The following is a 15893-nucleotide window of genomic DNA, read 5'->3' on the forward strand; positions in this document are numbered from 1 at the left end:
AGTGTCACTGGCCCACATATGTGGGATCCGAACCAGGGCCCTCTGGCGTCCCAAGCCAGCTCTTAACCAATGCGCCACTCGGCCAGCCCTTCCTTGAAGATTTAAGGCTGCGATTTTCTCAGGGGAGACTAAGACTAGGTACATGAAGGAAAGCTAAGACTAGCCTGGCTGGATAAGAAAGAATGTGGGTAAAGCATGGGAGACAAAGTGGTAGAGATGGGTTGAGTGAGATTTTGTAAAGCCTTTCTTTCCAAACCCTAATCTAAATTTTTAGGGTTCCTGCCTGAATTCCAGTGGTTGGGTAAAGCATACTATAGACCAAGGACATTGGACTAGGTCTTACAAAGCTTAGATTGGAGTTTTAGCTCTGCCACTAGCTTGCTACATAACAACCTTTAGAGTATCTGGTTTCTCATATGTAAAGTTTGGAAGTTGGTGCAGATGATAGCTAATATCCCTTTCAGCTCCACCACTGAATGGTAGGGAAATAGTTACAGAATATTGATAAAATTGGCAGAGTGCCTGTCTTCCCCCGACTGCCCCCAAAAAAGCCTTTTGAAGAAATTTCAAATTACACATTTCACCCATCCTTGCACATTCAGCTTATTCGTAACCTGAACACTGGTTCACAAAACTGGAAAGATGCAGAAGGGAAAGAGGGGGGCTCAGGAAACCTGGTCATTAAAATGTAAGAGAAAGGGCCTCGCTTCGCAAATTCAATTTCATTTTATTTGCATGTAATTTCAGTATTGGAAAGCACTTAGCTTAGATACACTCTCCCTTCCCAAGTTGATTTTTCACTTGATGCAAATATGAATACAAAGAATCTTTTCCAAAGATATTTTGTGTATATTGAAAAACTTCCCTTATTTCCTTTAATTATGCAAATAATAATAATAACAATAATCCCTACGCTTGACTGGTGCTTTATAGTTTACAAAGCAATTTTCAATCCATTACTTTCTTGGTCTCCATATCAATCCTACGAGGTAGTCAGGAGACGTAGTATTATTTCTCGTTAGAGAGGGGAACATGAACTCAGGGAGGGGAAATGACTTGCTAGAGAATTCTCATCTCCTGATTTGAGTCTTTCACTGCTTGTTCTAGGACTTCTTAGGAACACATGTGCTGCTATGTAGGATTGCCAGGTGGACATCTATCCTCTCATCTCTTTTCTGAGCACGCTTGCTCCCCTTCCTCATGCCATTGCCTTTTCTAGGGTCTCATCATCCTTCAGGTCTTGGTGCCTTCTTTAGTCTTCCTTTCCATGTCTACTCTCCCAGAGGTCTGCTGTTGGCGAATGTTTTCCTCTCTTCCTCCAGTGGCCCATCTGGCATCCTATTCTTTCAAGGTTCCGCTAACTGACCGGCTAATATGACAGTCATTACAAGATGTTAACATCTCCAAATAACTTCGTTTATTACCCCTTTGGGAAAGTATTTACATTCTAATCAAAGCCTTTATTATCTTAGTGCAAAGGAGAACATTCTAGAGCAGGGGTCGGCAAACTGCGGCTCGCGAGCCACATGCAGCTCTTTGGGTACATTCCGTCTCAAAAGCTTGTCGACCCCTGGAAGAGCCAATCCTGTCCCTCACAACAATTTAAAAATTATTCGAGAGCCATAAATATATTTTTACATAATCACCATTATGTGAATAATATCCTTTAAAAATTTTATAAATGGAACTATGATAGTTTTATTTTCATTTTCAATATTACTTCAGAGCTACATGTACGTACCCAAAGAGCCGCATGTGGCTCGTGAGCCATAATTTGCTGACCCCTGGCAGCTCTCCTGTCTCAAAAGTTTGTTGGGGCCGGCCGAGTGGCGCGATTGTTAAGAACTGGCTTGAGACGCCAGAGGGCCCCGGTTCGGATCCCACATATGAGGGCCAGTGACACTGCCCTCCACAGCTAAGATGCTGATCAACAGCTCAACCTGGAGTGCAGCGACAGTGTAGGCTGCAGCCCCTGTGTCAGTGGGTTGCCATGGGCTACTGTGTGTAGCCAGCAGCCAGCGTGAGCGGCCAGCAGCTGCAGTGAGCGGTCGTCCAGAAGCCGGCGACCGATCTGCCTCCCCTGGGAAGAGCGCAATGATGGTGCCAACTTGGGCCAGTGAAGCAACGTCCTCAACAACTAGACTGAGGAACAAAACGACAGCAACTTGTCTATTCCCTTTCCCCCAATTCCCCAGCACTGTTCCTATCCCCCCAATTCCCCAATAAAAATCTTAAAAAAAAAAAAAAAGTTTGTCGATGCCTGTTCTAGAGCAAGTTCATGAGGGGCAATATAGCAACGCCCAAAGAAGTGAAAAATTGGGGGTTATTAGAGGAGTTAGTTCAACATACATTACTATCCACCTCGTAATAGATTGATGCTATTTCTTAGTTAAACATAATCATCAGTAATATATCATATTCCTCATTCTCAAAAGTTTCCTCATTATTACTATGGAAATTGAAGAGGAGACCAAAGGTCCAATGATTTGCTCAAGATTATTCCAGTTTATTATTTATAGTCAGCAATATGGGTTGAACACCTACCATATGTATCGCCTTTTCTTGGTTATGTAGCGGAATTCATAGAAGGAGAGGCAGTAATGTACGGGAGACTCATGGGGTAGAGAAACAGACTTCACCTCTCAAGCAAACAGGGTGAGAGGACTTTGAGGCCATTTTGCAATATACTACCCAGGACCTCATGAGCAGAGTTCCTATGCCTTGAAACTGGACTTTGGCCAAGAGAAGGGGACCCGTGGGGCTTGCTCTCTGATGATACCTTGGATTATTATTATCTCAGGGGCAATTCAGGAAAAAGAGAGGCTGTCATGCTATTAATACATTCACCATCCTGACTCCACATATTCTGCCCTCCCTCCTTTAACTATAAATGAACTAACTGTGCTCCTGTTAAAGACCAACTCACCTTCTTGTTCACTAGAGCACATCACCTCTCACCTATTCAAGGGTGTTAATCCAGCAAATTATTCCTTTTCAAACCCCAACAGCTCCATTCCTGCCTTCATCCAAGCAAAGCCACTGAACACCTCTCAGTCTGATCACTATACCATCCTCTTTTTTTTTTTTTTTTACTAGTTTCAGGTGTACAAAACAGTGCGATAGTTTTATTTTTTACCTCTCACTAAGTGACAACTCCCCTCCCCCAATCCACTGCCCCACTCCCCCCCCTCAATATCATACATATCTATTACAATTCCCTTGACTTATACCATCCTCTTAACTGTTCTTTTTGCTTGTCCTTCCTCATCTCCTCATGTTGAGTTTATTCTCAACATAACAGTTAGACCATGTAATTTTATATGAATCAGGTCATGTCATCCTTCCACTCAGAACCCTCCAGTGCTTCCCATGTCACTCGAAGCAAACACCGAAGTTCTAATCATGGCCTACAAGAACAGCCGTGATACAGCCCTGGCTTCTGTCTCCTACTTTGTCTCCTTTTATCCTCACTTTGCTCCCCATACTTTCTGTGCTCTTTGCTCTCAATAGACACACTCCCACACTAGGACCCTTCAGTTGTTCTTTCCTCTGTTTGGCACACCCTCACACAGGTATTCATATAACTTGCTCCCTCATTTCTGTTCTTCAGTGCTTGCTGACTGTCCCCTTCTCAGTGAGGGTGTATCTGACAATCCCCTGCACTCTCTATCTCCTTTACTTTGTTTTTGTTTCTTTTTCCTCATAGCACTCGTTACAATTTAATGTTGCGTATTTTATCTTTCCCTCCACTGGAATATGGGATCAGTGAGAACAGGGATGGTTTCTGTGTTGTTCCGTTGTATCCTCAGTACCTGGCACACAGTAAGCACTCAGTATATATGCTGAGTAGCGAACAAATTCGTTGTTATTTTAAAATAACATTAACAAGTGATATTTCTATAAATTATTCCATAGAATTTTCATAACAATCTATTAGATAGATATCATTTTCAGCTTTTTATTAACGAATAAATGAGTCTCAGAGAGGGCAAATAGTATATCAAGCCCAGGCCTTTAATTGCCAAATACCATCTTCGTCCTGCCTCTATAGTTTTCACTGTACATCCCTTGGTAAATTTTCCTCTTGGGCTTTTGAAGTCATCGTAATTGAACCAATTCCTCTTTACCACATCTCATTAAATATGAGTACACACTCTCTACATCTCTATCTGCTCCCAAACTTTGGCACAGACCACGCCTCCTTTTTTCTTTCTTTCTTTTTTTTAAAACCAGGCCTATAAACAAGACTTCTAACTCATCATATTCTGAAAATGGGTCCTGATACATGAATCCTTGGTGGTCACCTCACTTTTGAATCTACCATGAAATGGAGTGTAAACTCTCTTACCAGATAGTTTTTTGCATATTTGAACAGCTTCAGCACCAGAAGATTCTTTTTTTCTTAATTGAGCTAAACTTAACTTTTTGTAACTTTTGGACAGAATCTATTTTCTCTTCCACAGGCCAGCCTTCAAATATTCGAAGGCAGATAAGTTCTGTGTCCAAGCTAAGCACCCCTAGTCCCCCCATTTGTTTCTCACCAGACTTTGACCCCAGACCTTCTCCATCTTGCTCCCCTCTGGGCATGCACTCACTGAACAACTTCCTTTTGTAAAATTTGACACCCTGAACTGATCATAATGGTCTATATTTACTCTGAACAGTGCAGAGGAACTGTTTCTCCCTCATTCTGCACATTGGACATCTGTGCATGAGGCCCACATTTGCACTCGCTTTGTTGGCAGCCATGTCTCCCTTTTGACCCATTCTGAATTTGCAGTTTGATGTACTTGCCTTTAAATGGGCCATGAGTTTCTAGAGGGCAGGAAGTAGAAGTGTAGACTTCTGTGTGCTATGCAAGGTGTCCCCAGTTTGACTTCTCCCAAGATTTTTAAAATTGTTTCTGTCTACTTCTCTGTGTAAAGCACTGCTCCAGCCTAATGGTCAGTTCACCGTTTTCCTCACTGCTGCCCCCTCTGCAACCATGCATCAGAATTACCTACATTTTTCTTAAAACACATGTATAATTACATCTCTCCATGGCTTTAAAACATTTGACCTTTCATAGTGTGAAGGACACACAGAGGTCTTCACACCATGGGTCCTCTCCACCTTTCTACCTCAAGCCTTCGCCATCCTTCTCGTCCTCTTTCCCCAACCCAACCAGAAATAATTGCCTCTCCTCTAGGAACAGAGCAGTCATTAGTATGTCACTCACTGTGGACTGGTTTCACGACACTTAGGAGTATGTGTTCCCTGCTAGATTATACATGTCTTTAGGGCATGGTTAATATTTTGTTTCACCTTTTTATCTCAGCCTAGCATCAGGCCTGGCACAGAGTGGATTTTGGTGATGATGGTTGAATGAAAGGGTGCATGGATGGTCAATGGATGGGTGCATGCATGCCCTGTCTCCCACCTAGACTCGACGTCTTTTGGGAAGGGCTCAGGTATGTGCTGTATCACATCCTCACTGCTTCAGTGATGGCGCTCAGTCACTTCGGGGTCACCCATGCCTCTTAGGCCCCGCTGCTTGCCTGCTGTGAGCATGTATACTTGGGGAGCGCAGGTGAAGGTATATATACACGTACATGCTGTTTTAAAATTTGTCTCATGATCTTTCCTTCTCTGTCTCTTCTCTTTTTCTCCTTGTCCTCCAATGCCTCTCTCCTGGTACCCCTCCCCAACACCTTCTGCTCCCTCCCTGTCACCCGGCCTCTCTCCAGTTAGGGTCTGCTTCCCTGTGTGTGTGGAAGTGCCCTCGGAGACAGAGGCCGTTCAGGGCAACCCTATGAAACTGCGCTGCATCTCCTGCATGAAGAGGGAGGAGGTGGAGGCCTCCACCGTGGTGGAGTGGTTCTACAGGCCCGAGGGCGGTAAAGATTTCCTTGTACGTCTGACTGCTGACTCTGGCCTCTTTTTTTTTTTTTTTCTGCTGGCCTCTGTGTTGTGTGCCTGGCTCCTGAGAGTCTGGAGAATGATGATCTGACAAGCAGTGGCTCTTTCTCTTCAAAGCACCGACAGCAACTCAGCAGATAACTGACAGCCTTAGTTTATCCCACCCTCTGTGAAAGGAAGGGCACTTAGCCAGCTGCAAACATTCCTGGCTACAAGCAGGGGAAGGCAGAGAAAGAAATAGTATTTAAAGCCTACTGTGTGCTAGCCACCTGAGTTGGCACTTTGCAAGGGCTTTCATTTAACCTCCAAACCATCCTAGAGGATGGATTAAATTAGTAGAAAAATTGAAATCACACTACGCATCAATATATAACATAGCATAGGTTAGCTCATTTAACTCTCACAATCCCAGTGAAATAAGAATGATAGGCATGACTAAGGCTGATATTCAACTGGTATACCAAGTATAGCCATATCAGTGGGTAAAATATTTAAACAGTTGTATAATGGATACTTGCTGTGCCAAACCTCCCAAGTGGCCCCACCACCATCCTCCCCACTGGAAACCCACAACCCTCCCCATGATCAAGAAACTAAAGGATTGGTGCCTGACAGAGCAGGGAGCCTCCAAGACTCTGCCCCTGTGCCATGGCCAATGTGAGTTCTGATTGATTGGTGCCAGTGCCAAAATTGTTGTTATGTACTTTGAATACTACCTTGGGGATTGCCATTATTTGTACTTTCCCTGTCTCTGGAGACAAGATGCCTGGGTTTGATTCTTAACTCCACAACTTATTAGCTCTGTATGTCCTTAGACAACTTTCTTAGCCTCTCTCTGACTCAGTTTACTCATCTCTAAAATGGGGATGTAAACCATAGCTACATCATAGAGTTGTTAGCAAGAATCGTGAGCTTTGATTTTTAATCTATTTAGAATAGTTCTAAGATATAGGAAGGATTATGTAAGTGTTTGCTAGAGAGGCAATTGGGGCTCTAAGAAGTTAAGGTAGTAAGAGAGCTTAGATTTGAACCAGGTTGTCTGGCAGCAGATACAAAGCCCGTTTTACTGCATGACCGCGCTCACATTCCTGGAGTCAAGTGTCTCCAACACAGGACTTTTAATGGAGACAACAGCAGGGTGAAATTGAGATTCACTTGCTTTTTTGTCTAACTTTCCTAAAGTTGAACTGATTTCTAACTCTAGGCTATATGTACCATTTGATGTAGGTTTGCTCCCATCAGGTGCCAGGAGTGGGACCCCTAGACTTCCCAATGCTTGGCTCAGGGCTGGCCATGACTGGGGCCAGTCCCCAGATTTCAGGAGCCTTGATGTCTTGGCAAGATGCAAAGACCCCCATGGGACTCAGACCTGGTTATGTGTCAGCTGCCTAATCTGCTTCCAGGCGTGCCCAAAGTGAGGAGAAGGAGGCTCAGAAGGGGGAAAAGACACTTTAAAACTTGTGCTGGATGTACAGAGTAATGCTAATAGAAATTTTGTGAAGATGAAAATATTCCATATTCCTTTTATCCAGTACAGTAATCACGAGCCACATGTGGCTAGTAAGCACTTGAAATGTGGCTAGTGTGACTAGGTAACTGAATTTTAAACTTTATTTAATTTCTAGTAATTCACCTGTTAATGTAAATAGCCACAAGCACAGAAAAAAATAGGTGTGTCAGAAGGTGGAAGTGTTTGAGAAAAGAATTTGAGAGACCAGATTGCCATTATAATACAGCCCAAAGCAAAAGACCTAATGTGTGCATATCAGTTGGTAGCCGTCTGCTCATCTGTGACATTTTAGCATCCTGGATCCCCCTCCTGTGGCCTGGCCCAGACTGCCCACATCTTTCAGTGTGGATCAGCTCAGAGTGTCAAGTTTGAGGCCAGGGCTTTCTGATGTCTTCATGACTGACGAAACTGCCTCTGTTGGTCTCTACACCTTGTTTTCTCACTGGCTGCCCCCATGACATATCTTACACTTTCTCTTATTCTTTCTAGTTCCTTTCTTTCTCTCAATTTCTCCCTCCTGGTCTGTTGTATGCTTCACTCACCTTCTTTTGCTCTCTTTCCTTGCTGTGTCTGTACGTCCTGATACCTGTTTGCTGTTGCCCGTCTTTCCCTGTCTTTGCTCTCCCCACTCCTTCCTCTGAGACTCCTCATCCCACCCCCCACCCCCCATTCTGGAGCTCCTGTAACGTTGTCCCCTTTCCTCCCTGTGCTTACACAGCTCTATTCCTTTCTCTGCCTTTTCCTTATCTCAGCTCTCCTGCCCTATCTCCTCTGTGGCCCTACCCTCTGCTTCTCTACCTGCAGATCTATGAGTATCGGAATGGTCACCAAGAGGTGGAGAGCCCCTTCCAGGGACGCCTGCAGTGGAATGGAAGCAAGGACTTGCAGGATGTGTCCATCACTGTGCTCAACGTCACCCTGAATGACTCCGGCCTCTATACCTGCAATGTGTCCCGGGAGTTTGAGTTTGAGGCACATCGCCCCTTTGTGAAGACCACACGGCTAATCCCCCTCCGAGTCACCGAGGAGGGTGAGATTGGGGCACAGGGTCTCTAGGGTGCCTCGCGCTTGGGGGAGGGAGAACAGTGTGTTTCCACACAAGTGAGACGATTGTAGAGTGCAAAACCCCATGTATTTTGGAGTGGTGATAGCTAAAAATGTCACCGTTGATTTGTCTTCCTTTAGTGGTCAGCTTCTTGTAAACTGCCCAACCAGCTTGCCTCTCTATGCCTTTGCTTAAAGCAGAAAGGCTTGAAGATGATAATAGAATGACTCCTTCCTGGTCCCTCTACTCTCATCCCTAAAGAAGGAGGACAGCCTCCGTGAAGCCTACAGTGCCAAATCAGCTACACTTTCTTTTCTGGCCTGTGTTGAAGCCCTGACTCAGTGGGCTCAGAGAAATCTATTGCTCTGCAAGTCATACATACCTCTAAATCAGTGGTGCTGAAACTTCAGCAAGCCTCAAAACCCCATGCATGTCTTTTTAAAACATAGCCTTTCTGATTCCATAGGTGGAGGCTGGGAGTTTGCATGGTTAGCAAATTGTTAGGAGGTGCTGCTGCTGCTGGGACCACACTTTGAGAACAACTGCTCTCCACCAAAGTTTGACAGTTTTGTCTTTTATCTTCCTCCTTAATAATCACACAAGCAATCCCTATTCACATGCGTGTCTATATCCACACGTATTATTGAGTTAGTCATGACCTTGATCTACTGTTCACATAACCATCAGCATGGTCCTACATATTTAGCAGTGAACATGTATATAGCCTAAAATGCTTATGACATAAGGGAAAGGGGAAACAGAACCATCAATATCCACCAGAGAGCAAAGCTAAGTGGTAAAAACGGAATAAGGATAGGGAATAGAACACAAACATAAGTGATCAAGAGAGGTGTGTAGGGGGGTAAGTGTTATAAAATTAGGGAAGAGAGTAACTAGCATGAACAAGAGAATGGAACCAGGAAAATATTCAAGAGAACCCAAACAGAAGGGATTCAGGGTGTTAAAAAAAAAGAAAGAAAGAAAGAAAATACAGATGTCTGCTTTGAGTTGACCACTAAAGCAGGATAACTTCCAGTTATGTGAAACAACCTAGGAGAAAGAAACATGGAAAAAACCCCACCTCACTATGAAGTACACTAAACCTGGCTTCCTCAACCTGAAAGGCTCCCCTTCCCCATTTGTGGCATCTCTTATTACATAACCTCATCTCAATTGAGAGAAGGGGAAATGTTGATAGCTTTTGAATTTTTATTTTAAGATCTTCAGATTTCCCACAGATAGTTCCTTGTTAGGGCGGGGAGTCCTTTCACCAATCTGACTCAAACATTTCTGTTACAATCAAGGCCAGAAATTTGAGGGCGAACTTAGAGTGTTTTCATACACTGTGCTTGTTCTGCTTTCAATGGACTCAGGGAACTGTGGCTCCTAGCTCCATGTAAATGTGCCTTCGTGTATCAGAAGGTACGTCTCCCTTTGTATTTTCTCACCCAGGTTAAATTATGATTCCATTTGACTTAGTCTTCTCAGACAGTCTATTTCCAGCATATTCTTAGCATTTCTTGCTGCAGCAAGATGCATGCTGATGAACAGGTAAAATGTATGGAAGCATCAAAGGAAGAAGAGGTCAAATTGAAGATAGGCCTCTTCCTAGAAAAGGATCCTGGGAATCCTGGCTTCCAGGACACAAGTTTATTTATTTTTATCATGTTCTGTGATAAAATTTATGAAGCAAACTTGAGAGCAAACAACAGAGTAAGAGGTGGCATGATTTGAACATGACTGAAACAGAAGGTAGGTCAATTCTGAAATTGCAGAAGGACCCTCAGGCCACTTGAATCTAGACCTGATGAGCCACTTCCCCTCTCCCAGCCCGTCTCTTCCTGTGTAAAGTGAAGGGATTGGACTGGAAGCTCTCTTAGGTATTTTTCCGTCCTGAAGTTCCATTTTCCTCTTCTGTTTACACGCTGGTCCTCCGTGGGGGAAAGGGAGCCTGGCGCCCTCTACTGTTCACTCTCAGGAACTGAGAGTGACTGCCAGATACCAGGAAGGCGACTGTCTCCACCTCTTTGGCTCTCTTCAGGCTTTTGCCTCCAGAGACCCTCCTCCAGCCAGTAAAAAGTGTGGCAAAGTTGAGTCGGTCTGCCTGCTAGGCACCAGAGCGAGGCTTGGGTCGAAACAGAAGGAAGATAACGTTTGTTAGAGCCACAGTGCTTCTCAGGATGTCGGGGCAGGAAAGAATGTTGGCTCCCGTTAATCCAGGGGTTCTGAATAAAGAGCAGCATCAGAATCATCTCAGGGGCTTTCCTTCAGTATAGATGTTTCTGTATGATTCTTACAAATGCAAGTTCAGTAGGTCGGGGTGCAGTCTGGCATATGGAAGTTAAAATGTTTCTCAGATGATTGGAGGGTGCCTCTCATTTTGTGGCTGGGAGACTAGAGCTCTGTAAGAGCGAGGGGCTTGCCTAGAGATATGAAGCAAATTGGCACCAGAAGCAGGACTACAGTCCAGATCTTTTGCTTATCAGACTAGCTGTTTCCACTGCATCTTTTCCTTCCCCCACCATCCTACTCCCTGACACTTCATCTTTCTTTTTCTCCCCTTGGCAGCCCTCCACCCACCTCCAGATGCTCACTGCTCTCATATTGTTCAAAGCTACATAGTTTAGCAAGACACACCCTACCGCTGCTTCCTTCCTGGGGTCCCAGGAAATCCCCCCTGGCTCTCTTTGTTCAAGTTGGACTTATTTTGGCTTAGGCTCCCACCTCCTGGCTCTAAGACAGAAACCTCAGGCCCCTTCACCTAGAGGTGACTAAAAATACCGAGGACAGCTTTCTGTGGTACTACTTCTGAGTTACTGCCTTTAAAAAGAGAGAGCATGCTTTAAGCTGAGCACATCACCAATCGGCCATAGCAAGCCCCTGAGAAGACATTTGTTGTGTATGGCATTCTCCTGTACCTCAGGCTGTGTCTCTGACCTCCAGGTCCAGTTAAGAAACCTGAATGACCCTGGAGCCCTTAAACTGCTTCTCTGAGTTGAAGGTCACGGCTGGCCGTGCTATGCTTTTAATGAGCAAGGACTTGAGGATGATTCGGGCCCTATTAATAACCAAGGACCATGAATCTAATTTGCTGGTGGGAGCTGGCAAGGAGAGAGGCGGCTGCAACAGTCCTTCCCACATTTGCCATGAATCGTATTTTAATTCTCATTCTTGTTTGGTCACGAAACAAAGAAGATCAATATTTATTTATATTCATTCATTCAACAAATACTTACGGGTACTTCATATAGTCTAGGATTAGAAAACAGGCTGATAATTCAGAAATAAATAAGATACGTTCTCAGTAAGCACACAGTCAGTAGAGAAGAGAGATAAACATCACAATACAATCTGAGAAGTGTTATAAGGGAGGGATGAAAAAAGTGCATGGAGAAAGATGTGAATAACTGGATGAGAAGTTGAGGGAGGTTTTACACAGGAGGGGGCTTCAGTGGAGTCTAGAAGAATGAACACGAGGGCCAGCCGAGTGGCGCGTTGGTTAAGAGCTGGCTTGGGATGCCAGAGGGCCCCGGTTCGGATCCCACATATGAGGGCCAGTGACACTGTCCTCCACAGCTAAGATGCTGAACAACGGTTCAACCTGAAGCTGGGTTGCCATGAGTTGCCGGCAATGGTGTAGGCTGCAGCCCCTGCGGCAGTGGGTTGCCATGGGCTACCATGTGTAGCCAGCAGCCAGCGTGAGGGGCCCTCAAGCCACTGTGAGCGGCCGCCCAGAAGCCAGCGACTGATCTGCCTCACCCGGGGAAGAGCGCAATGATGGTGCCAATTTGGGCCAGTGAAGCAACGTCCTCCACAACTAGACTGAAGAACAAAAAGACAGTTTCTTGTCTGTTTCCCTTCCCCTAGTTCCCCAATAAAAATCTTAAAAAAAAAAAAATGAACAGGAGACTGAAAAGCAGGAGGGACTGTTGGGACAGAGGTAGAAGTAGAATGTGAGAAACAATCTAGGAAGAGGGAAGAGGAAAAAGAAATGTCCACAGATTCCAAAAGATCACGATGTGTATAAGAAGAGAAGTTTTGCTGGCCAATCGAATGGAAATGAAGTGAGAGAGGCTGGATTACACACGGCTTTGCATGCCATATTAATAGAGACTGGGCATTATTCTGGGGTCAGGATGAAACACTGAAAGGTTTTAAACAGAGAAATGGTAGGATCAGATCTGTGTTTCAGAAGTAGCACTCTGAGGACAGTCTGATTAATACATGGAGTCCTTCAATACTCATTTCTGTTTGGGTCTATGAGCTGGGAAAGTCCTCATTTCTAATCCAGACTTGTAGAGAACATGCACATATCACTGGGCGGGCTGACTGAGCCGGCCCTGTGCATGTTTTCTGATGCTTTTTTCCTAGAGATACCACCCTCCGCCATCCTAAGCTCAGAGGACATAAGAGGTTGAGCGAAGACATATTCCTTATATGTGTGTAGACTTTTATAGCCCACAAGATATTCTTAAATACATTAGGTAATGTAATGGTGTAAATTATTATCCTCACTTTGCAAATTAAGAAACTGAGTCTCAAATAAGGGAGATGACTATTCACACACCAGTAAGTAGCAAAATTGGGACCTCACTATATATATAAATATATAGAATCACTTGACTCCAGGATTCCATTCACTGCTCTACTTCTTCTACCATCCATCATTCTCCCTCACCCCTCCCTCCAAGTCACTGAGAAAGCTGACAGACAAGACAGTCAGAGGATATTAAATTCTTTTGATATCTTCTTGAGTTCCTTTAGACCCAGTGCATATTTAAGCCATACTTCAAAAATAGGCCTCATATAACCCTAACCCCAATGACAGCTCTGGGTTTGTTGGACATGCACATTCTGAGCGTCATTCTCCCCCTTGCAGCTGGAGAGGACTTCACCTCTGTCGTCTCAGAAATCATGATGTACATCCTCCTGGTCTTCCTCACCTTGTGGCTGCTCATTGAGATGATCTATTGCTACAGGAAGGTCTCAAAAGCTGAAGAGGCAGCCCAAGAAAATGCGTAAGTCCAAAGATGCCAAAATAATGATAGCTAGCATCCTCAAAGTGCTTGTTCTCACAGATGAGATGCTCAGCAATTTATATAATCCTCCATTTTCCTCACAGCAACATTTGAGGTGTCAGCATCAATATATCCATTTGACAGATTAGAAAACTGAGCCTGAGAGAGTATGCCTACGGCCATTATAAGAGAGAAAGCAAGGCTTCAATTGAAGCCTGCTAATCTTGGGCTATACTCTTAACCACTAATATAAAGCCCATCAGCTGCCACCACAATCCCATGCAATTAGCATTATTATCACCATTTTATAAATGCTGGAACAGGCTCACAGAAATTCAGGGGCTTTTTTGCTGAGGCCACACAGATAATGAGAAGGGAGGCTGGGATTTAGGCTCTCCATTTCTAATGTCCATGCTTTTTCTGTCACAGCTGTTTGCTATACACCCTGGAGTGCATCAGGCAACCTGGGCACTGTCCTTTATTAGCTCCAAGCAACAGGTTCTTCCCTTGGAGCTTGGCAGTGATTAAATACCCTGAGTAGAGGCTCTCATTCTTCAGGGTCTGGACCATACCTTGGCCAGTTTTTCCAAGGTCCTACTCACTGAGGGATAAGTGCACATGTGAGAAATGACAGGGTCTGAGGGTTTAAGAGACCACGCTGTTCCTGTCATTTGGGAGACAGGAACACTAGAAAAGAACCCTCACAGATTTACAAAAGTAGCAACATCATTGAGGAATAACCTATAAAACCTAGGCTATTACCACCTAGAAATGTTTGATAAAATAAAGCGTCATTTGCATGATATGTATGCTCTTAGAGGAGAAAAAAAATTACAATCTGACCAGGTATGAAGATAGAAAAAATTGCTGTGCTGGGAGAGGTTATCATTCCTGGTGACTCAGGTGCTTGGATTTTAGTGCTTGGACAGAAAGTGCCCACATTTGGACAGGAAATTTTTATACTTGGGCAGAAAGTGCCTACAGTGGGGCCTGCACAAGAAACAGAGTTGGAACTGAGACCCCCCACCCCCCAGGAAATCAATGCAGCATGAGCAAGAGATATAACAAATGGCAGGATTAAATACCAGGAACTTTAGACACAAGAAGGACCTAAAAGAATATAGAAAATAAGTTTGTTTAAAAGAGTTAAAACAATAAAAAGGGACCAAAAGCATAAAAGTAGGGTAAGTTGATAAGAAAAAAGAATAGACAGATTTGAATATAAATAAAAAAGATTGGAAATGAAAAATACAGTCGAGAGGTGCAAGGTAGCTATATAGAGAAGGCAGTGCAGGAGGACACTGAACTGGACTCCTCCCATGAACATACACAAATATACGCATATAGAGAGAGCAGTTACTCCTGTGAGACAACTGAGGGCTGAAAGAACAGCATCTGAATAACACACAAGAGAAAGAGACAAAATAGAGCAGGTTCAGAAACTACAGAAGCCCTCTGGGTGATGTAGGAACCCCTGGGCCAGAGGAGACAGTGAGTGGGCACTGTTGTTTATGCTCCCCTCCACTTCCTTTGGATGGGCAGTAACTGGGTGCTTTGGCCTGCCTGCAAGATCACCGCAGCATTCCCAGCCAGGACAACCCCTTTGCCTCTGGACAAAGGCAGCAAGCAGGAACAATAGGGCCTCACCACAAGTATGTGGCTTTCCTTTGGGGACTCACTCCAGCCCAGCAACCTGATACCTCAGGCTGCATAAGCCCTGCCTGGCTCCAACTGGCTTCCAAAAGCCACCTGGCACAGAACGCCTAGAAAGAGGCTGCTTCTGCATAAGACCACTTTCTGTAAACAAACTACAGAGAGACTGTATAGAGAAGGCGGGGGAGCCACAGGAGCTCTGTAGGGACTACAGGAATTCTCTGGGGATCGAGGTGCCTGTGAACACCATTGTTTAGGTTTCCCTGCATCTCTATAGGGTGGGCAGGAGCTCTACCCAGGTGCTCTGGTGTACCTGCAAAGCTGCTGCAGTGCATACTTGGATACATCACGTAATCCCATTTTGGTCCCAAACAAAAGAAGCAAGTAGCAACACCATATTACTACATGCACCTGGCTTCCCCTCCCAGAGCCCTCTGGTTTGGTAGGCCAGTGCCCCAGACACTTTAAGCACCCTCTTAGCTCCCAATGGCTTGCCAAAATCACCTGGCACACATAGCCTACACAGAGGTCATTTCTACATAATGCCACCTTTTCAAGACTTGGAGAGATAGCTATTTTGTCTAATTCATATAAACATACATAGAAAGTCAAATAAAATGAAAAGACAGAATAAATCTCAAAGGAAGGAATAAGAAAAATTCCCAGAAAAACCTTAAGGAAACAGTGATAAGTAATTTGTCTGATAAAGAATTCAAAGAGGGCCGGTCAAGTGGCGCGTTGGTTAAGAGCTGGCTTGGGATGCCAGAGG

General features: G+C 44.4%; 1 protein-coding gene across 5 annotated transcripts in view; it reads left to right on the forward strand.

Moving 5' to 3' along the window:
• SCN3B (sodium voltage-gated channel beta subunit 3) overlaps positions 1-15893 on the forward strand; it is a 27810-nt gene that overhangs the window by 2915 nt on the left and 9002 nt on the right. For all 5 annotated transcript variants that reach the window (XM_019628312.1, XM_019628315.1, XM_019628316.1 and 2 more), the window contains 3 exons: positions 5727-5890; positions 8213-8438; positions 13333-13471. In XM_019628312.1, coding sequence (XP_019483857.1) covers positions 5727-5890; positions 8213-8438; positions 13333-13471 — 529 coding nt within the window. The remainder of the gene's footprint in view (positions 1-5726; positions 5891-8212; positions 8439-13332; positions 13472-15893) is intronic.

Source organism: Hipposideros armiger, unplaced genomic scaffold, assembly GCF_001890085.2.
Source record: "Hipposideros armiger isolate ML-2016 unplaced genomic scaffold, ASM189008v1 scaffold_781, whole genome shotgun sequence".
Lineage (NCBI taxonomy): Eukaryota > Metazoa > Chordata > Mammalia > Chiroptera > Hipposideridae > Hipposideros > Hipposideros armiger.